This window comes from Cyprinus carpio, unplaced genomic scaffold, assembly GCF_018340385.1.
Source record: "Cyprinus carpio isolate SPL01 unplaced genomic scaffold, ASM1834038v1 S000006628, whole genome shotgun sequence".
NCBI lineage: Eukaryota > Metazoa > Chordata > Actinopteri > Cypriniformes > Cyprinidae > Cyprinus > Cyprinus carpio.
Window position 1 is genome coordinate 1,128,254 of NW_024879260.1, and position 23,493 is coordinate 1,151,746.

Consider the following 23,493-nt stretch of genomic DNA (forward strand, 5'->3'; position numbering starts at 1 on the left):
TCTGACTCAAAGCTGAGTGTGAATGTGAGGGGGGGGACGGGGAACGAGAGAAAGAGAGAGAGAGAGATGAAGAGAAAGAAGAGAGAGAGAGAGAGAGAGTGAGAGGGACGAGACGAGAGAGAGAGAGAGAGAGAGAGAGAGAGAGAGTTTGACAGAGGCAACGTCAGAGGAAAGTTCCGAGGAAAGTAGAAGGAGGATCAGGGGATGAAAAAAGAGTGGTTAAATGTGTGAAAGAAGTCACAGAATGGGTGTGTGGACACACTGAAGGGAAAGTCCCTTTGAATATGTTTGATTTATTTTATCACACCCAAACAACACCCTGATCTGGATTTTGAACAATTTCAGCATGAACGTTTCATTAGCCAGACAATGGACATATTGTGTTGGTTTGCATAAGCCTAGTGCTGCAGAACGGCACAAACTAGCACGCAAAGATCGAGCCCCTGATCCTGCACAAAAAAGGCATTGAACAAGTAAAGAGAAACAGGGTCAAGAGCGCTGTATCAGCACAGAAAGCAGCTCGCTGAACCACAGGCTTCCTGTCACTCACTTGGCCCTCTCTCAGAGAGACCATAGATGACAGGACCTGACACATCTCCTGTCCCCATAAATGTGGGGGGCGGACCACACACACGGCTGAGATATCTTTAGTGCCAGTCAAGAGAGAAAAAGTTAAGCTTAGAAACTTTTACTTTCTCGCTTTATGTTCAGTCTTTACTTCTTTCTTTGATATAATGCCTCTGCATACAGTACAGTTAATAATCCTAAAGTGTGGAGATTATGAGGAAGATGAATGACGCATAAAAGTGTCCATTATAAGCTATTTAAAAACATTTGCGAAAAGTTTATAGAAATGTATTTTTTGTATTCATGTTTTACTTCATATGGGTCCGAAAAAAACTTTACAGTTTGCAGTTAATGACAAAAAAAATGGCATGTGGTGTAACTTCAAGTGAAATTAATTTTATATTGTACTTGCACTCTGAAAATGGTTGAAAAAATCATTATTTTTTTGCAATTTTTTTTTTGCAATATTACACTTTTTTCTGCATGTTTCTGCACGCACCACAGATTTTCAAATATTAATAAGAAGAAAAGCTTTTTGTGTTAAAATATTTTTATAAGGATTATTTGATAATGAATATGTATATATGCTTATATACTTAAAAGGGGTCAAGATTTTTATATTTATGGTTCTTGAGATTGGTTTATGAAGTTTTTCACACCAACCAATAAAGGTTAAATACTTGTAAAAATTGTCATTTTGATCAGAAAAACATCTACTTTCTTACTTCTACTGAACACAAAATATATTCTGAAGAATATGTTCCCAGTTGCTGGTCCCCAATTTGGCTACTTAGGCTATATTATTCAAAATATCAAAATATCTTCTTTATATGTTCAACAAAAGAAAGAAACTAATATAGGTTTGGAACAACTTGAGGGTGAGTAAAAGATGAAAGAATTCAACTTTTTTTTGGGGTGAACTATTCCTTTAAATCTTCTTTTTACTCTGTCTTTTGATTTTTAGCATAGAATAATAAATTGTTTAAAATGTAACATAAACATGTTTTGTACAAAGTGATATACTGACAGTAGCCATCCCATAAAAGCAGCTTTGACAGATAATCATGTCAAATCATAATATATAGCCTACCTTTATGCCTTTTAGAAACATTTGGCAGGTTAGAGATTTTAGCAGTCTGTGCACCCCTCTAATATTTTAAACTCTGTAGACTTTAAACATTTTCATACAATTAATGAAAAACTGGTATTTTCTGGTCTCAGTCAAGACCATTCCTTAGTGTACATACTCTTTTACATTCTATTGTTTTGTCTGTGATTAATCTCTCGATGCCAAACTCAATATGCTGCTTTACATTTCCCTGTGTGGGCGAAACTCACGTACCTTAGGTTGTAAAAATGACAACAAATGTGTCACTCATACTATCTCACCTTCACTCGATCGTTCAACCGTCCTTAGGTTGCCAGGTATTCATTAACAAATTGGTAATAGCATGTACTTTCTCATTTTTCTTTGTCTACACATACATTGGCGGGTCGCAGTACATTATTATAGGTAGAAAAAAAAATGCATCCAGCGGCTCTGTAATGTTTCCCGCGATTGCATTTTCAAAAATACCACAGCTGTTGCTGAAAACCTCAACCCTGGAAACACGTTTACATAAGACCTTAAAGGACACAGTTCACACAAAAATGAAAATTCTGACATTAATTACTCAATCTCATGTCGTGTGTAACCCCTGTAAGACCCATTTTTTCACCTTCAGAACACACATTACAATGTAATTTTTTATTTTTATTTTTTTTTTTTATAAATCTGAGAGCTTTCTGACCCTGCATAAAACAGCAACGAACTGGCACGTTCAAAACAGGTACGTTATTCAGTTCTTGAGTTTGTGAGGGAGAGGGAGGATGGCAGGCTTTTGGCAAGATCACTGTCCTTCTTTATAACTGTTTGTTGTGTTGTTGTGTGTGTGGTGTGGTGGTGTGTGTGTGGTGTTTTGTGGGTGTGGTGTGTGGTGTGTGTGTGTGTGTGTGTGTGCGCGCAGTAGCCTACCTATATTATGGCACACTCAGCCAAGCTTCATTGATGCAGACTTTTCAGAATCTCTGGGGATGACAACTCACAGAACTCCTTATAAGATCAGCCCTGCATTGCCTATAGCACTCAACTTTAGAAGCTAACTGACATACTGTATGACAGACAGTACTTTTAAAGGGGTTCATCTGAACTAGAAGGACAAAGAGAGTTCTAAGTACTATAACAGGAACAACCCACCACTTCCTCTGCAATGCTATTTTTTAGTTGCTGTAAGTCAGCTGTGTAAAATCCTATAGATTAAGCTGTGTAATGTTTTTAGTAAAGTAAAATGCATTTGTTGGTGTTTTGAAAATAGTGCCTATTATTTGAAAGACAAATACTTGTGACAGGGCTAAAGTATTGTAGCCAAAATAATACATATGATAAGAATTTTATCAGTGGCAAGTAAAAAACAGCTAGAAATTGTTGATGTGAACTTGAACACCAACAGATGAACTTGTGGTGCGATGAGTTTAAACCTCCCTCTGAAGACATTTTAAAACTAATTTATACGCCTCTGATAAACTGATGCAGCTAGTGGAGTCCCTAATATACAGTAACCAATAGTGAAATGCTATGATTTGAACAGTTTTTTCTAATTTAATACAATTATTTTATACTGTCACCAAGACAGTTTGACCAAAAAGGTTTTGAACTGACAGTTGAAACATATCAGAACATTTTAGTCTCTGTCCCTCTTTAATGACAGAAACGCTTGATTTGACATGAACTCCACGTTTGTGCAAAACCTGATGATCATGTTACTCATCATGATTGATAGTGTTCCAAAAGATCAACTTGTGTGTTTCGGTGGAAACAAGGAAAAGTCTGATAATCTTTTTGTAGCAAGGAATCCAAGATTAACATCATATATATATTTTTTTTTTGGTGACCTAAAAACAGTGTATGTTATACAATTTTAAACTTTCAGTTCATTTCCAGGTTTAGAATATATTTTTGATTGCAGAATTCAAATGTAATCTTAGACTGTTAGACATTTTGCCTCTTTTTATCCCTTTTAAGACGATTTTACATAAAAGTGAAGCCTATGATATGATATAGTAAATGTCCAAAATATTATAATTAACATTTAAGTTCAGTTCTAGATGGCAGACATATATGTAGAACATTTCATAATTAATTAACATGACTGTAAAGTTAAGACCAGGATGTACTTAAAAAGAAAAATAAACATTGGGAAAGAAAACAGGGACTTCCGATTGTGCGTCTCCGCTACAAACTTCTCACAAAACAGGATATCTCTCTGAAACACACCTTCAGATGGGAAGACAGCCTGCAGAGCTATGGAAATCCCCACACTAGGACAGTGGCAGCACCTCCCCAGTACACACTTCATTCTCACAAAGAGGAAGAACCCTTCTAATTTGCACGCGCCATACTGGACAATGATCTTTCTGTCAGAACAGCAAGAATTGGGCATTGGGCTTCATTGTAAAATTTCATTTCTGGAAAACAGATCTGAGGAAAACCTTTTGCAACTCCTCACATACTGTATGTATAATAAACTATAATTACCAAAACATGCAGGAATGTTTAAACAAAAATGAAAATTCAGCCATCATTTACCCAACTTTATGTTATTGCAAACTTGCGAAAGTATTCATACCCCTTCATTTTTTTCACATTATGTTACTGCCTTATGTTAAACTGCTTTAAATTACTTTTTCTTTACATCAATCTACACTCCATACACCATAATAATAAAGCAAAAAACTGTTTTGTAACATCTTTGCAATTTTATTAAAAATAAAAAATTATTCCATTGCATAAGTACTCATACCCTTACTCATACCCTTATCTGGGACGGTTGAAATTTAGCTCAGGAGCATTCACATCGCTTGTAAATGTTACTACACTTCGAGTGAAGTTAACCTGTGGCAAATTCAATTGAATGGGTATGATTTGAAAAGGCACACACATCTTAATAAAATATCTAACAGATAATAATGCATATCAGAGCAAAAAACAAACTGTCAAAAAACTTCCTGTAGAGGTCAGAAACAGGTTTGCATCAAGCCACAAATCTGGGGAAGATATCAGAAAAATAATTCTGCTTCATTGAAGGGACATAGAAGCATGTAGTCTCTGTTACCCTTAATGGAATATGTTTGAAACAACAACCGGACTCTTCCCTAGAGCTGGCCTCCTGGCCAAACTGAGCAACTGATGGAGAAGGACTTTGGTAAGTGTTGGTGACCAAGAACCTGATGGTCACTGTAGTTGAGCTCCATGATCATATGTGGAGATAAGAGAAATCTACAGAAGGATAAACATCACTGCAACACTCCACCAATCTGTTCTTTATGCCGGTCTGGCCAGACTCAATCCTCTCTTCAGTGAAGACACATGAAAACACACTTGTAATTTGCAAAACAGCACCTAAAGGACCCTCAGACTGCCAGAAACAAGGTTCTGTGATCTGAAGAACCTCAATTCCAAGCACCATGTTTGAAGGAAACCAGCTCTGCTCATCACCTGCAGAGTACCATCCCAAAAGTAAAGTGTGCTGGTAACAGCCTCATGCTGTGGGGCTGTTTTTCAGCAGCAGGGACTGAGGGACTCGTCAGAGTAGAAGAAAAGCTCAATGCACCAAAATATTGAGATAGCTTGAATGAAAACCTATTCCAGAGCATTCAGAAGCTCAGACTGGGCAGAAGGTTCACCTTCCAACAGGATAATGACCCTAAACACACAGCAAGAGTAGCTTATAGACAACTCTGTGCATGTCCTTGAGTGGCCCAGCCACACCTTGGGATTGAACCCAGTCAAATAATTCTGGAAAGACCTGAAAATGTGCGTCTGCCCCATCCAACCTGACAGAGCTTGAGAGGTGAAGAGATGAGGAGAAGAATAGCAGATAATTGCCAAATGCTGATAAGAAAAGCTTGTCGCACCAAACAAAAAAAGACTTGAGACTGTAAAGGTGCTTCAGCTAAATATTTAGTTAAGGGTATGAATACTTATGCAATGTACTTATTTCATTTTTTTTATTTTGAATAAATTCACAAAGTTGTGACAATTTTGTTTTTGCTTTGTCAATATGGTGTATGAAGTGTAGACTGATGTGGAAAAAAGTAATTGAAAGCAGTTTAACATAATGCAGAAAAAAAACAAAAAATTAAAAAAATATAAAGTTTAATTTAAAAGGATGATTTTAAACAGTGTTTGGTTTTATAATAATACATAGTTAATTTTAAATTAACATTAACTTAGACTAATAAATGCTTTAGAAGCATTTTCATTGTTCATGCTAACAAATTAACTAAGGTTAAACCTTATATTGTTTTCCATTTTTGGGTGAACTAAGTGTAAAGACAAGATAAATAAACAAACCTATAGGCCCATATTATATTGAAACAAACAGGCCCCCAGAAAGTTGTTTTACAGTTATGGAATATTAATTACTCAGATATCCTGTATTCACTGCTAGACAATAGAACAAAGGAAGTGGTGGACAGTGATCAGTGCCTGTCACTATCATCAGTGGTCTACCTCTCTGGACTTGGGAAATGTGTTTGTGTAGGGAGAGGGAGGTCTACCTTAAATGATCTTGGCCAAATGCAATGGAGCCAAAAGCAGATTTATGCACTGACAGGAACATTTAGTAAACCCTGCCAAAAGACCAGGCAAGTCTGCAAAGGGAAGTGTGAAGTGGGTCAGTCGCTCAATATTATTGTCATCTATTGTCTCAGATCATATAGAATACTCAGTGACATGAAAGCTACTGTTATGGAATGACCTTGGCAAATAAAACCAACAGGAATTTGAGATCATTTATTTGACAGTATACCAAAAAATAATAATAATTTTATTCCTGTTTGGTAAGAATGTTTATCAGCTTCGCAATACCTCTAATGCTTATAGCATGATGGAGTTACACCTAAAGGACATTCACCCAAAAAATTTAATTCCATCATCATTTACTCACCCTAGTGTTATTGCAAACCCATAAAACTTTCATTCATCTTCGGAATGCATTTGAAAATATTTGTAATATTATATCTTCATTTTTGTTCCTTCCAATTGACAGTCCACACAACCAAAACCTTCATATATCAGTAAAGTACAAAAAGACATGGTAAAATAGTAATAAAAGTAGCTCTCTTGTTGTGCTTCACTTTACAATATTCAGTGTGATACGAGCATTTATTAATGTTTACACATAAATAAAAGCCTAAATTAACTCTGGTTATCATATAAAGTGTTTTTGTCCCTTCAAAAGATTTGGATTACTTTTCAGTCAACTGGTTTGAATTACTTTTATGATGTATTTTTATCATTTTTTGATATGTAAAGGTTTTGGTTGTGTGGACTTACCCTCACATTGTTATAAACCTGTATGAATTTATTTCTTCTGCGGAACACAAAAGCAGATATTTTAAAGAATATTGGTAAAATAAATCACTGCAGATGAATTGTACCAGAAAAGATATATGAATCACAGTTGCTCCACTAAGACAAAAAACAGTAACAGTTATTAGTATGCAGTTATGCATAACAGGGTTTGCACAATAATCTGCATGTCAACAGATTACCAAGCACTATAAGTACCGGCCTATACTTAGATCTTTCATGATGCATCAGCTTTAACAAAGACTTTTTACCTGAGAAGTTGGCTTCTCAATAGCAAAAAGACGCCTTTGGGCAGACTCAGACGTCAAAACTCTGGCACAGACATACCTGACCTGAATCGGAAATAAACCACAGGCAGCTGAAGCATGAAGCATGACGTAGGCCTATAAATCCACTCATAAAAACAGACTGCTGCTTTCAGTCTTTCTCCTTTCATTCTCTTCTACCAGCATCATAAACTGTAGAAGCATCAACAATAGCACATGATTTTATCTAAAATCATAGGATTATTATACTTCACATCCAGGTCATAATAAACCATGGCTTATGGCAAAAAGCAACTGAGAGATATTTTATAACAGAAAATAATTCGTATGTTTCTTATATTATGTAACATATTATGTATATCATATCCTCCTTGCATCCTGCTTTTGCAATCAGCACAAGTACTAAATAATTTCCTAGTGTCTTCCACATCAGTAATACAAGCCCGGAAACAGTGGCTCAAAACATGGGAGGAGACCACTGAGTAACTTCCTGCAAGAAAATTAGTCTAGGTTCCCCATTTCATTCAAATGCATTTATGAAAGTGCCTTCCTGCTGCACATTAACACTAAAGCCGTTTGACACAAATTGCCACACAATCATAGTTGTAAAAACCCGATATCTGTGGTGGGGGTTCTCACATCAATATTTTTAAGAGCTTTAATTAACATTCGTTGTTTATTTACCATATGCAGAATTATCTAACATTTATACAAATCTAAATCCTGTAATATCAGCTATTGTTGCAGATATAGATATTCATACATGTGAATAAGTATGGTTGCAGGTGCACAGTGAACATGCACTCTTTGACCTTTCAAGAATGAAAGATGGCAGCTCATAGAAGCAGCCGCTAAAGATATATCTATGTATACTGTATATAGATATCTAAGGTCTATGCAGCTGAAGTTAAACTTAGTGTTTCCTGCAAAGAACTTTCACATGATGAAAGTATGTTGCACATACTACTACTGGTAATAAGAATAGACAGGCTGACAACTACATGAAGGTGAGGGTGAGGGTGAAGCAGGCATCCAGAGCCAACTCTATTACAAATCGTTTCAGAATCATCCTATTTCTATCCCTTTTTGACAAAGGGACTATTTCTCCTAGAAGTAGAACTGACATAATCTGATTTTAGGTGCTTCTAACACATTTAAGCTTTTCCTCAATGACTGTTTTTTTTATAGGCACAGTCATCTTGTGACATTTTTTAGGATCTTTGATAACATCTTGAACAGGCTAACAGTTCATAAATACCCTCAGCAAAGCTGCTTTTCTCAAGGATCATTGTTTTAGCAGACAGAGTTCTCATTGTTTAGTTATTAACCTGACATTTGATCATAAGAAAGCCTCTACAATCTGTAGGACTATCGTTTTCACTGTAGTGGAAAACCAAAAGCAAGCATTTAAAGTCAATGTAATAAGTCTAATTAAAAATCACCTCCAAAAAAAGGTGTTAAAAATGACACTAGCCAAAAATATATCTATGTATATTTTTGGCTAGTGTCATTTTGCTGCTCTGGGTGTGTGTTCACTGCTGTGTGTGTGCACTTTGGATGGGTTAAATGCAGAGCACGAATTCTGAGTATGGGTCACCATACTTGGCTGTATGTCACGTCACTTTTAATTGTTAGTCATTATGGAACCACATACACACTGAATTGTGAGTAGTAGTTTATTTTAAAAAGTGGTTTTATTTAATATATTTTTGACATGTTACAGTATTCACATACAGTATAAAGCCACTGAATGCACTTTATGAATACAATTTACATGGAAAGTACCGCTTTAAGTTCTCTTTGATGCCAGAATGACAAAATAATAAAAAAGACATTTTGCATAACAGTGAATAGTACATTTCAGTAGTACTGGTCATTAGTCTGTACCCACAACACTCTGTCCAACATATTGTCACAACAAAATTAAATGTTGTATTATTGCAAATAGAATGTATTTACAAAGTTTAATAAACTCAGACGGGCATTATTCAAAAACAGTCTGCCCTGAGAGAGAGTAAAATCCCTCAATTTGCTAAATTTTCTTTATTCTTTTTTAAATAAAAACACATACATATATGTACATTGTACTCCCTCTACTCCATAATTTTGCTAACACATATACAATTTTTAAGTGTTTTCATAAACAATCAGAGAGAAAATAATTGTTTTGACAGTTATTCTGATCATCATTCTAAGAACAGATATACACATTTTAGAAAGAAAGAAAGAATTCAGTTTGTTTCACTTACAAACTGTGCCAGGTTTACAGCGCACTGACTGAACCGTTTTGGGTTTTCACTGCCAGTGATGTACACTCTTTAATATAAAGGTGCTTCACGATGCCATAGAAGAACCTTTTTATCTAAATGGTTCCATAAAGGACCTTTCTGTTTCACAAGAGGTTCTTTGGCGAAAGACGGTTCTTCAGATTATAAAAAGAGATGATTCTTTAAAAAAACCTTTGACTGAATGGTTCTTTGTGGAACCGAAAATAGTTCCTCTATGGCATTGCTGTGAAGAATCTTTTAAGCACCTTTATTTTTAAGAGTGTAGGTGTTTATTCACCACAAGATAAACCCAACAAATGGTTTATAAGGACCTCTGCTGGCAAACCCACCAAATTACAATAAGAGGTATTCAAAGCAGACAGGTTTCAGTTCGTTTTGAAGTCACAACACAGCAAAAATAATCCTGCAGAGAAGATATACAAACATATACAAAGATAATCACGGAATATATTAGATTTTTAAGGACTAAAGCACCTGTCTCAGTTCTCTGGCCAGACATAAATGAATTTAAATAAACAATTAAAAATGAAAGACTGTAAAGGAACATATATTTCCTGAGAATTTGGATTATAGCTACATAAAATAATTATGTCATATAAAAAAACATACAAAGCACCAAACACACATCTATAAGAACCAGGACAGTTATATCCAGTTATAAGAACCAGGACAAGCCCAGTTAAAACATCCCTTTCAAAGTACCAAACCTTCATTGTAGATGACTCAGGTTTTGATTCATAACCTGATACAGAAGTTAATCATAAGTCCATAACTTTTGTCTCAGCTTGTCCACTGAATTGTATTCAGGTGTACCTCAGGCTAAACAAATAGAAAAACTCACCCCGTAAATACAATGCTCACAAACGTAATAAATTTTGCCTGAAAGTGTATCTTAGCTTTTTTCAGAGTCGATATGAAGAGTTGTAGTTTAAAAGTGGAAGAGGAAAACTACGTAGATTGACGTCTATTAGGCTGGAGTCTTGGGGTTAAACCTAGTCTCTGAGTTCAAGGCTGAGGTCCACTGAAAGTGGCAACAGGCAGACAAAGCAGAGAGCAGAAGGTTGGCTGCAGAGACTGCGTCTGAGATGAGAACACCCTTCCTTTCGTCCAATCAGTCGAACTATCTGATTTATAACAAACTGATACCTCACATCTGCAAAGAGAAAAACAGTTTTGGGTTGTTCATGTCATTGTATAAATAATCAGCTGAGTTTACATCCTATTAGTAATGCACTGAACAACTTTACCAGTCGTTGGCCACATAACTATTTTTATAACAAATATTTTTAATGTCTCTATGACAACTCTATGATGTAATTGACCATTTTTTCTTTGTGACAAACAGCACTGAGTCACTTTCAGTCTCGTTTCCATCTCACAGTAAAAGAAGATGAAATGACATGATTTTGTTCCTCTTTTTTGTTTTTTGTTTCGCTGGCTTAATGCAAGGAGCATTCCACATGATAAAACACAAAATTAAGGATAAAACACTTTTCTGAAATAACTCGGGTTCACAAAGTCTGCATTTATTTAATTAAAAATATAGCAAAAACATATTCTTCAAATATAAAATAACTTTTACTATTTAATAGATTTTAAAAATGTAAATTAAAATGGCAAAGCTGAATTTTCAACAGCCTTCAGTGTCAATGATCCTTCAGAAATCATTCTAATATGATTGGTGCTTTTGAATCGAAGTTCAAAGGAAACAGCATTTGTTTAAAAGAGGTTTTTATAACAATGTGCTTTACAATGTTTTATCTGTCCCTTTTGATCAATGTAATGCATTCTCACTTAATAAATATGCTACACATATGAAATAATGAATACAATTTATATAATCAATAATAATTTATTTATTTATACTGCATAGCAGTGGTGAACAGAGTACACAAATGTATTATGGTTAAAGTACACAAACTCAATGACATATTACTCAGTAGAAGTTTTCATTTAAAATTTGACTTGAGTAAAAGTACTTAGTTATAATTTAGCAATTGCATATGTTCTTGTGGCTCATCTGGCAGACCTCGATGCTACCAATGCCAAGGTAATGGGCTCAATTCTCATGGAACCGGTGTAAAAACCTGCCTGACTTGTCTGTCTACCACTGCTGTGCAGGACATACATATACTACATATCATTTTTAGCCAAACATCAGCATAAAAAGGCCAACAAAAACAAACTGTACCTGGCCACACTCTGTAAAATTTTCTTCTCATCTTGGTCCAGACAAACTGCGAAGGTGGTGTTGCAAGTTCCACTAACCTGAACCTTATCCACCTTTACCTGTGTGGTGGTCAGTTGCTGTAACACAAACAACAGTTTTCTAAGAAAATTTCATCAAAATACTGCAACTTGAATCACCAAAACAACTTTTAGATTCATAAACATTTAAGCTTAATCTATGCAATTATAGTAACATTGTTAATGTCTTTTAAATAGGTCTTGCAATAGATATAAGCATATTTCCATAATATATTCATGATTTTTGCTATTCTTCATTTCAAATATCTGTTAAACAAATTTGTAAACAACAGTATATTTTCTTTTCAAATGACAGCAAAACAAGATGAAGTACAGTCAGTGTGTGGTATAACTGAACCAAAGAGTAACCACTGACACTGTAAAAATGAAAGGAAGACAGACACCAAAAACACCAAGGTGTAAAAACATTAGCCTTATCGTGTAAACTGGTACAGAAACAGATAAATAAAAACCAAAATGTTTGGTCTCTTGGCAAAAAAATGTTGTTTGTCGACTGCTACACACTTCTGCAGAAACCACATGAGAGTAACTGGAGGTGTTTACGCTAAGTTAGTTTCAAGGCTGTTTAAACCACATCTCAGTTTTCTCCCATACTTCCTTCCTGCTCACCTGATTGTAGCCTTTCTTTGATTTAGAGTTTTGTCTCTTTAGCACTTCTGTCATTGTCAAATGAAGGCACTCCATTTTCGAATCTAAAGAAAAAGAAAAGATTATAATATTTTGTAAATATCCCTTTGATCATTTTAGGACTGCACATTGAAATGGCTCTTTTGTGTTAAAAGGATTTTTTTTTTTGTTGAGCAAATATGTTTATGACGGTAAGACTGTTAGCCCAATGTTGAGAAAGTTGATCGTAATTTCAGTGCCATTGTTTTTTTTTGTGTGTGTGTATTTATTTTTATGCAATTTATTACATTCAAATGTAATACAATGTGTACAAATGTGTACAATTGACAGCCCTAATCAACATCTCATCATAGTTCTGTCTATAATGAGATCACAGTTATTTTCTACCTAGTTCCTCAAAATTTCTGCATGCTTTTAGCAGGTTTATAGAGGTGCAAGACTTCTCTGCCCTTGTCTTCTGACTTCTGCCACTGATATTTATCTGTATGTAAACACAAAAAAAGAGAGGGGACGGATGAGAATTGCATGCCTGCACTATTAAAAAATTCATCCAAACACTGGAATAGTTCATCTTACTCGATTGTAAGTAATTTCAAGTGATAAAGGAACAGCCTCACGGTCTCCATCAATGCCAAATCTCTTACTTGCAGCACCTGTAAAATAAGAACAGATTTGAATTGTTTTAGAAAAGTAGTGAGTCACCTTAACTGCTGCAAAACACAATACAGAACAGGATCTGAAATGTTCCTTCTGTTCCTTCTGCATTTAAAAAAATGATTTATAAACATTTTTTTGTAAGTCTGAATTTAAAGCTGCTTCTGTTCATCCAAAATAAATTCTGAGAAGTGAAAACCTGCTAGGAAAAAAAAAAACTGCAGCAAGCTGCACAAGGATAACATGTGAAGAAAAACAGACACGCTAAAGGCTCTTTCGCACAACTTCTTTCATGACTTATGTCAGCAATTCAGTTATCACAGTACTTTGTCAAGTGCCGCTTTGACCTCCACATAAAAAACGCTGCAGACAGCATCAGGGAAGGGTGATTTTTCAGGGTTTACAGAGAAATTGGACATGCACACAGTAAACAGTAAAAACTTACATAAGAACATATTAAAAAAAGAAAATGATCCTGGTAATTGCTTTGATAGTTTCACAATGGGAAAAAAACTGATCTGACATGCTGGTGTTTGTTCACACTCACCCATGGCCTTGATGGCTCTTGTACCAGCTGTGTGTCCGAGCTCCAGAGAGTGAATAAACACTTCAGTCCGTCTCTCTCCTCCAGCTAGTGTCAACTACAACCAAGAGTAAGATGAAAAACTTTTGAGAAACCACTGGATTACTTCATGGCAATATAAGATGCAAGACAAGTTATAAAACGGTGCAGAAATGATGAATGAAATACTGTAGTGTCATTAGTTAACACCAAGTAGATTTCACAGAGCACTAAAATAACTTACACTATTATATTTGTAGGAATATACAGTAGCCTGTCTTAAACATTTTTTGCAGTTAAACTAACAAATTTGAATGAAAACACACAAAATCCATAGCACATTGAAGAAAGGTGCCTGAAATATTGCCTGACACGCTATAAGACATATAAGTTCATAACTCAAGTCTATGTAACTTTTAAGGTACAGTTTTAAAGTATATGACCGAAACTGCTACAGATTGTGGAAATAGCATGTTTTTTGATTCACCTCTGCTTGATAGAGCTGAATGAGGGCAGGCCGGGCGGCATGACGGCAGTAATAGAGCACCAGGTCAGCAAATATCGGTAAACGCTCCTCACCAGCACCCTCAGACAAGTCTGAATCAATTTTGGATGTTTGCTGTTATGGACAGAACATTTGGTGTGAACATATTTTTCATCAGTAATTTGATAAGGAAATGTGTTTTTTTGCTGGCCATGGTGATAATCAAAACAATTCAAAACACACTTTCACCCACTTAAGTTCCTCATATGAGTGGTTTTATGGGATGTGGTTTTTTGTGTGCGTACATGAAGTGTCAAAAGCATGCCATATAACAAAAGATTTACAGTTGTTCTTACTGATTATTTAGATATGTATGCACTCTCTGTTCATGTGAATGAGTCTGTGTGGATGTGAAAGTATCACCTGGCACACCACATTAACAGGAAGCTCCAGCAGGCTCAGAGTGTTCCGCTCATACCAGGGATCCAGCATTCCCAGAAGATTGGCTATGTCATTAGTGCTGTCCTCCGTCCCATTCATACTGAGATCCTGCTGACAAATTAATACCCATTTTCTGTTTCAAAATCTTACATAAGAATGTATGGACTAACAATCAGTGAATCAGTGAATCAGTGAAATCTGTGCTTTGACTTCAAAGTGTGTGCAAGCAATGAAGGACTTTTATTATTATTTGTTTATTTGGGACCTAAAGTTAGCTCAGACCAGGAGCGAAAATCCACATGCATATGGCTGCTGAAATCTTAGATCGTTTTAATTTAACAATTTTTTATTTATTTTTTTGGACTAGTTGCTTCCCAGCCTAGTAAGGTTAGTATTTAGCTTGTGACCAGCTGTGAAAAAAATGCCCAAAACTCCACTAGAACCACCAAAAGAGACCAATCTATCCAGCTTAGCCAGGCGGGATACATGGATTAGCCATCAGAGATGTAGGTTGAAATCCAATTAAACAATGCGGCCAGTACACACTAATGGTTTTGTGAGTGATAACCACATTTAAATGTGGGAGTGAATTGTGATTATAAGTATGAAAGGGATACAGGAACCACATGTGAAACTGTAATGATTGACATAGTTATAACTACAGAAATGGTTTGTGGCTATAAGCAAGTACAATGAGCTTTGTAAAACTTAACGCGTTTCAGAAAGGCAGAGCAGAAAGGAGCAACAATAATGTACGGTATGTGGAAAATAAAATACCCTTAAACCATGCAAACACATTGCATTACACCAAATACCCCAAATAATGTTATTTTTAGCATTGTAATATGATCCCTTTAAGAATGAGTCAAGACACATTGTTGTTCAGTTGTTCAGTCCAGTTTGGTACAAACTTTTCACATTTAAACTTTTCACATATTCGATTGTCACTATGTAATTTTTTCGTAAATTTATTTGGTTGATGCTGAACTTTTAAGTATAATTGTACAGAATGGGAGTTGGCCCTTTAGAGAAGTGGAGCTTTGCGGAGCAGTGTTTTTTTTAGATTTTTAGTCATTTAGATTTTTGTAGACAGTGATTCAGTCCTAAAGCTCAGATTTGAAAAATAAATGATGAATAAAACTTAAAGCCCAAAGTATACTCCAGTTTTGATGCTAAAACTAAGCATGTGTACAGCCGAAGGCGTAATCTAAGTATACCCCATTCTCGCGCCCAAACACAAGTAGGCAACACGTGCATGCTAGAAAGTGTCATCTTTGTCCAAAGTCTGCGCTATTTCTCTGCAACAGTTACAAATGAGAAAAAAAAATTTACTTTGTAAACTAGAAGTTCTCTAGAAAATGTCTTTTAAACGAGAGTTGTGGATATTGCTTAACCACTTCACACAATTTACACATTTATTGGTGTTGCCACCTGGTGGACTAATTACTCAATGCAAAAAAAAAAAAAGTGTATAGATGATGTGCAGTTAGAAAAATTTAGCTATGTATGTATTTTGCTGGTAACGACATGTACATCACACGCACTATACACATACCTTAGCATACTCTCAAAAACTGAAGTATACTTCAGGCTCAAAGGACATGATTTTACTCACAGTGCTAGAGATGGCTGGTTTCAGTGGACTCACTGACAGCTGCAGAGAAGAACCAGAGTTCCTCATTGAGAAGTTGGTTGGAGTTGTATCTCTCCTCACAGGCACAAAGAAAAACTTCATCCTGTAAGCTTTGGTCAGGTGTGGACAGTCTCTTTCTCTTTTTCTCAGGCTGCCATAAGCACGGGCGAGTCTCCCTGCCACATGATCTGCCCCAAACACCACCACTCTGAGCATTGTGGGCCCTGGTGGCCCGTCCATATCATCGGTACTCAGAATGGGTCTTCTCCTATAGCAAACATACTGCAGCTGTGACATGGGAGGCACCGGGAACCCTAACTCAGAGCTCCGTAGTTGCACTTGCTGTGGCAGAGAATTGGATCTCTTAGAGCGGACAGCGATCACTAATTCTTTAGCCTCCGGGCTACCCAGGCTTTTAGCTCGACACAGAGAGTTGCTGTGAGGTTTGAAAAGCCGTGAGAGGCGCTTGGAAAGTCGTGCGCCAGTTTTGGACTTAGGCACAGACGCTGTGCTCAGACAGTCCTCTTCTGCGTCCTCACAGAAATCACTGTCAGTGCCTGAAGCTTGAGATGAGGATGAGAGTGTGGAGAGGGGAGAGCATTCGGAGGAAGCGACTGAGAGAGTGGAGAACATGGAGTCTTTGGAGGCCGTGGATAGGGAGGAGACAGTAGAGAAGGTTGAGGCCCTATAGTTAGTGCAACCGTTTGATACAAAACCTTCCTCCAAGTCCTCATATTCATCATCTTCCACATCCACATTGTCAACATCATCCTCCTCCTCCATGCCCTCAGATGTTTGAGATAAGGTCAATTCAGACTTCAAGTCTAGAAGGTCGTTTAGAACATCTAGCAAAAAAACAAGACGGAAAATCATGACTCAGAGGGTTATTATTAGCTGCGGTATTAACTCATGAAACCCCCTAATGGTATTTTAAACTAAATCAGAGTGACTGGAAATCAATCTTTGAATGTTTATAATTCCAAAACAGCCAAACAAATGTTTGAATTAGCCCATGGCAGAAAAAATGGGACTGGCTTGGATTCAGTGTCCTACCAAAATTATCCTTGTCCCAATGGAAGGTGTAGCACTTGGCTGCTGGAAGGCCGAGCGTCTGAAGAACCCCTAGTGACACAAACACAACAAAGTCTTTCTCATTAATCACTAGCCCACTCCAAACCCAACACACCACTGTTTCCTAAGCGGAAAAATCGTGCCATCAGCTTTATTGCTTCATGTTGGCCATCCATCTTGGTTACGTTTCTAGAGTTGGTGCCAGGTCATATGTACTACTGCTGCCCAGACAAATAGTGTAGTATGTCACCAAGCAACAACCATGAAACCTTATAAAATGCAGACCACCAATTCAGATGGCCAAAAGTATGTGGACACCCAAATATTTCAAAGTCATTGGCTTCAATCGGGAGTTTGCTGCTATAATAGCGTTCACTCTTCTGGGAAATGTGGCTTGTGGATTTGATCCCATTCAATCAACAGAATATAAGTGAGGTCAGGTGATGGGTGATGGAGCCTGGTTTATACCTGAGGTTCCAATTCATCTCAAAGGTGGTCATTGGACTTGGGTATTGTGCAGGCCAGGCAAGTTCTTCCCCATCAGACTCGGTAAATTGTTTCAATATGGACTTTGCTTAGTGAACAGGCCCAATTCTACTAAAATGTTTGTTGAAATGCCGGCTGCATTAGTCACATGCTTTAAATAAAAGTTGTCCACATACTTCAGTCATATAGTCTATAATACTGCACATTACATGTACCTATGTAGTAACATATACTTTTTCATATTATTGATTGCTTGTGAACAGTAATTGATGGAATAGTAGTAATTCATTTTACTATAAGAATGACATTGATTGACAATAACCTTAATAATGCAGTTTAGAACAATGGTTCACAAACTTTTGTCTCCTAGATGCCCTGTTTTTCCAAGACAACATTTGAAGGCCCTATCTAAACTGATATGTACCTCTGTTACTCCTGTTGTAACAAAATATAAAGTCAAATAAAGTCAAAAATATAATGTCAGTTTAATCTTATAAGCATTTGATTTAAGATTATGATAATTGGAGCACAAGGAATTTTGCTAATGGCCCTTAGTGGGCCCTATCCCTTGGTTGATAAAGTGAAATGGAATCTTTAAAAAATATACATTTTTCATAATACTTTTTTTATTATTATTATTGGTATTAGGTTGGAGACAAGTCTGCTAACAATTCTAAACATATTTCGCTGCCCTTTTGGGGTTTGTGAAGTGGGCTATAAGTAGAAAGTGAGACTGTACCATCTGAAGTCTTGCCATTGGAGGCTGGTATGGCCAGTTTTTCTCGCAGCGCCTCCAGACCACCCCTCACATGTTCTTGAGCTTTAGCTATGTCCATCATGGCCGCTGCAGACTCTAGAAGGTCACTCACTGAGGACAGGATCTGTGCCAACTCATCATCACTCAGGCACTAAAAAGGAACCAACTTAGTCATGTACTGTAACCTTTTTGGTTGTTGCAAGTCACTCAGAGTCAGAATTCAATGAATCTTTAGCTGTGTTTCAAATGAAGTTAGCCTTGATTTTAACTTCCAAGTAATCTCACAAAATTATAATAAATTTTACCATATGCAAGAAAAACTATTGTAACAAGCTCTCTTCATTACACACAGTCAATCCATCAATTTCTTCCCCATTAGTCACCCACCAGACCAAATATGAGTAATTTATCACCCCCCTCCCCCCAATCAGATGACATGCTTCCTGACAACCACAAGGTGATAGCCCACACATTCACACATACTCTGTCACAGTGTGACGCACGTACACTCTGCATCAACTTAAGTTGGAGCACATTAAAACAGGAAACATTATCTTGTGTGCAGTGGAACAGTGTGGGTGTACCTGTAGAGCACTGCTGATGGTCTGTAGTGGGTATTTAGTTCCGAGCACTGCCTGGTAGCTGTGTTTAATGAGTGTAATGCTGCTCTCTCTCTGTGAGACCTCTGCTCCACTGAGCTGCTCCGCCACAGACAGGAACTCAGCAGGCACCTCAGCCGGGTTCATCAAGAACACAGTACTGCAACAGAGAAAACATCAGAAAATGTCACTGTAGTGTAGCAGAAACAGATAAAACACATCCATCGATTTTGTCCACAGAAGAAGTTTGCATTTGTTATTTTCTAGTATATGCTATTTATTCGTATATTCGATTTATTCAATCTATTTAATATTATGGGGTAGATGTTTATCCAGGACAGATTGCAGGGAGGGCTGTGCTAAATTAAAATGGCCATGATAAAAAAAAAATAGTACTGTGGTAATACCATGGTATTATTTACACCGGGGTTCCAAACTCCAGTCCTGTAGAGCCAGTGTCATGCAGACTTTAGTACTGTCTGTTATTTGCAAGTTATTTTGCAAGATCTCTGATTTACACTACCATTTAATAAAATGCTCACCAAAAAGTCCATTTTAATCATTTTATATTTTAATATATGTGACCCTGGACCACAAAAACCAGTTATAAGTTGCACGGGTATATTTGTAGCAATAGTCAAAAATACATTGTATGGGTCAAAATGATTGATTTTTCTTTTATGCCAAAAATCATTAGGATAGTCATTTTGAATTCTTAAAGTTGTTCTTTTTTTTTCTTTTGCGCACAAAAAGTATTCTCGTAGTTTCGTAAAATTAGGGGTTGAACCCCTAATGTCACGTGGATTATTTTACTGATCTCCTTGCTAAGTTTATGGACATTGATCGTGTAAAGACCCTTGCTGTCTATGGGAGGGTCTGAGAGCTCTCGGAATGCATCAAAAATATCTTAATTTGTGTTCCGAAGATGAACGGAGGTCTTATGGGTTTGGAAAGACATGAGGGTGAGTAATCAATGACAGAATTTTAATTTGACTGGTTTTGTGGTCCAGGGTCACATATTTTAAAATATATTAGTAAATATATTTATACTTTCATTCCTGTGATGGCAAAGCTGAATTTAGAATCACTCCAGTTTTCAGCGTCACACGGTTCTTCAGAAATCATTCTATTATTGGTACTCAGGAAACATTTCTTATTATTTTCTATTAATTTTCATATTAATTAATTTTGACCAATTGGATAAAATGAACAAAACAATCCTTATAATCAAACATTAAAATTTGTTAATTAAACACTGGGCTAAATATTGTATTATTATGATTATTTGTCATACAAAATTTCACACAGATAAGCAATCTTATAATAAGACAAATTCTGAATATCCAAGAACTGACACAGGAAGCGAGAGGTGAAGACTGCAACCACAAAGGGCTGAGCAATAACTGACACAACAGGATTTCCTCCTGCTTCTGCAGAAACACACTCACATGATCTTAGAACGCTGACTGGAGGTGGCAAGTCCTTGTTCCTCTCTTACCAGCCTGTGGTACGAAATCCCTGATGCGAATGCACACAAGAACATTATTTCGTCAGATTTTAACATTATGTAACAAAAAATCTTAGTGAATGCATGACGTTAGAGTGTAAGTGAAGTAATCTTTAAGGTAGATAAACAAGTGTAGCACTTATTTTGTAAAACAGTTGAAATGCTTCTTGAAACCCTTGAAAAATAGTATATCACTGCACTTTTCTTTATAATAGTATGAATAAGTAGATCGGCACTAAGGTTAACAAACTGGTCTTTAATAAGGTGTTAAGTTGAATGATGGTGACTGATAAAAGTTTATCTTGTGTTTATTGATGTGAATGTGCTACCTGGAGCTCTCAGCTCTTGATGTAAAGTGGAGAGCAGGTTACGACACACACTACAGTAGGGTTCAGGCCATGCTAGAAAGCCATGAAACACTTCACAAGCTTCTGTCAGAATCTCTCCATCAGATGGACAAAGAGGCATCTACAAAGAGAAAACAGGCACATATGCAGTTTCTTTAATATCAGCTTCTAGGTAAATGAGATAGGGCTTAAACTGAGAAGCTTAAAGCAATTTTTGTGGGGTCAGAAAGTCTACTAGTAAAAAGCTTTTCATTTTTCTAACTTAATACTAAATTACGCTTTACAAATTTAAATGCATATCTGAAAATGTACATGAACTTCTGAATTTCATAATATAATTACTGTAAAACAAAGCTTAAGTGTAAATATTTCTTCTTCATTTTATATAAGGTTTCTTTGTTTCATATTTTTTAAAACCCTAAAGCTTTGTTTATTTCCAGGCGTCAATAAATAACAGAAATGAAGATGAAAACTTCACACGTTTAAACTTCACATAATTAATTTTCACAATTTTATTTTAAACAGATATTATACATACAAGCAGTGAAATTGATGAAAGATTTAGCCATATTACTTTATAAGGCTCAGGAACGTTTTCTTTCGTTATTATATCAGGATAGTTGTATCAACATTATATTTTTGCCATAAATAGAAAAAGCAAAAATTACAACATTTATAAAAACAATAAAACATTGTGTATTTAAGCAACTGTATGTATGAATGGCTTTTTATACATTTTTTAATAAATTATTAGATCGAGACAAAAAATGAGGAGTTATGTCACTGACTGATATTTGCATGAACTATTTGTGTGAATTAACACTGAGAAGCATTTAATATTTGCTAACAGGTGCACTCAAATGGCAAATCCTGTTTCTCTGTCTTCAACATTTTCTTTGTCTTCAAGAATAATTACAAAAAACCCACAAAGAAGTAAAATTAGATAAATAATTCTTATTTTGTGATTATCAAGGCTTTGGTAAATTTGATATACTTGAATAACACTTTATTCACATAACCATGACACTTTACCTGCAGGAGTGTGGACTCAAACATGAGAGCCAAGGGGGCCACAAGCTCATAATGGCACTCCTGCTGAACCTAAAAGAGCAGAGAAAGATATACAGCATATATCACTTACAGACAAACTTACATTGTGTTCTTGATCATACACACACACACACACACACACACACACACACACACACACACACACACACACACACACACACACACACACACACACACACACACACACACACACACACACACACACACACACACACACACACATATATTGTGGGGTATAGTTGTGGGGAAGACGTGGCCTAACGGTTAGAGTGTTGGACTTGCAATCCAATGGTTGTGAGTTAGAGTCTTGGGCTGGCAGGAATTGTAGGTGGGGGGAGTGAATGTACAGTGCTCTCTCCACCTTCAATACCATGACTGAGGTGCCCTATATACACACACACACACACACACACACACACACACACACACACACACACACACACACACACACATACATATAGAAATATATACAGTACAGACCTAAAGTTTGGAAACATTACTATTTTTAATGTTTTTGAAAGAAGTTTCTTCTGCTCATCAAGCCTGCATTTATTTGATCAAAAATACAGAAAAAACAGTAATATTGTGAAATATTATTACAACTTAAAATAATAGTTTTCTATTTGAATATACTTTTAAAAAATAATTTATTCCTGTGATGCAAAGCTGAATTTTCAGCATCATTACTCCAGCCTTCAGTGTCACATGTAACATCCAGTCTATCACATGATCATTTAGAAATCATTCTAATATTCTGATTTATTATGAGTGTTGGAAACAGTTCTGCTGTCTAATATATTTGATGAATAAAAGGTTAAAAAAAAGAACTGCATTTATTAAAAAAAAAAAAAAAATTCTAATAATATATATTCTAATGATATATTTTCTTTACTATCGCCTTTTTATCAATTGAACACATCCTTGCTGAATAAAAGTATTGACTTATTTAAAAAAAGAAAGAAAGAAAAATTACTGACCCCAAATTACTGACCAGTAGTGTATATTGTTATTACAAAATATTTATATTTTAAAAACATAGCTTCTTTTTTTTTTTTTACTTTTTATTCATCAAAGTATCCTAAAAAAGTATCACATGTTCTGAAAAAATATTAAGCAGCAGAACTGTTTCCAACTTTGATAATGAATCATCATATTAGAATGATTTAGAATGATGATAATGATCCTAAAAATTCAGCTTTGCATCACAGAAATAAATGATAATTTAAAGTATAATAAATTTAAAAAACAATTATTTTAAATTGTAATAATATATCACAATATTACATTTTTTGTCTGTATTTTTGATCAAATAAATGCAGGCTTGATGAGCAGAAGAAACTTCTTTCAAAAACATTAAAAATAGTAATGTTTCCAAATTTTTGGTCTGTACTGTATATATATATCTAAATATATATATATATATATATATATATATACACACACACACATATAT

At 35.8% G+C, this 23,493-nt stretch overlaps 1 protein-coding gene across 2 annotated transcripts in view; it reads right to left on the reverse strand.

The window, feature by feature from the left end:
- Positions 1 to 10,375: 10,375 nt before the first annotated feature.
- LOC109069861 (phosphoinositide 3-kinase regulatory subunit 5-like) overlaps positions 10,376 to 23,493 on the reverse strand; it is a 22,429-nt gene continuing 9,311 nt past the window's right edge. Inside the window, exons 4-18 of one of the 2 annotated variants that reach the window (XM_042755047.1) lie at positions 22,002 to 22,070; positions 20,952 to 21,090; positions 20,564 to 20,633; positions 19,101 to 19,275; positions 18,499 to 18,667; positions 17,256 to 17,324; positions 16,185 to 17,047; positions 14,552 to 14,680; positions 14,132 to 14,263; positions 13,630 to 13,723; positions 13,005 to 13,081; positions 12,816 to 12,909; positions 12,411 to 12,493; positions 11,725 to 11,840; positions 10,376 to 10,686 (exon numbers count right to left, since the gene is read on the reverse strand). In XM_042755047.1, the coding sequence (XP_042610981.1) occupies positions 10,539 to 10,686; positions 11,725 to 11,840; positions 12,411 to 12,493; positions 12,816 to 12,909; positions 13,005 to 13,081; positions 13,630 to 13,723; positions 14,132 to 14,263; positions 14,552 to 14,680; positions 16,185 to 17,047; positions 17,256 to 17,324; positions 18,499 to 18,667; positions 19,101 to 19,275; positions 20,564 to 20,633; positions 20,952 to 21,090; positions 22,002 to 22,070 (2,427 nt within the window). In that variant the 3' untranslated portion in view covers positions 10,376 to 10,538. The remainder of the gene's footprint in view (positions 10,687 to 11,724; positions 11,841 to 12,410; positions 12,494 to 12,815; positions 12,910 to 13,004; positions 13,082 to 13,629; positions 13,724 to 14,131; positions 14,264 to 14,551; positions 14,681 to 16,184; positions 17,048 to 17,255; positions 17,325 to 18,498; positions 18,668 to 19,100; positions 19,276 to 20,563; positions 20,634 to 20,951; positions 21,091 to 22,001; positions 22,071 to 23,493) is intronic. The other variant, XM_042755048.1, reaches the window with a different exon arrangement.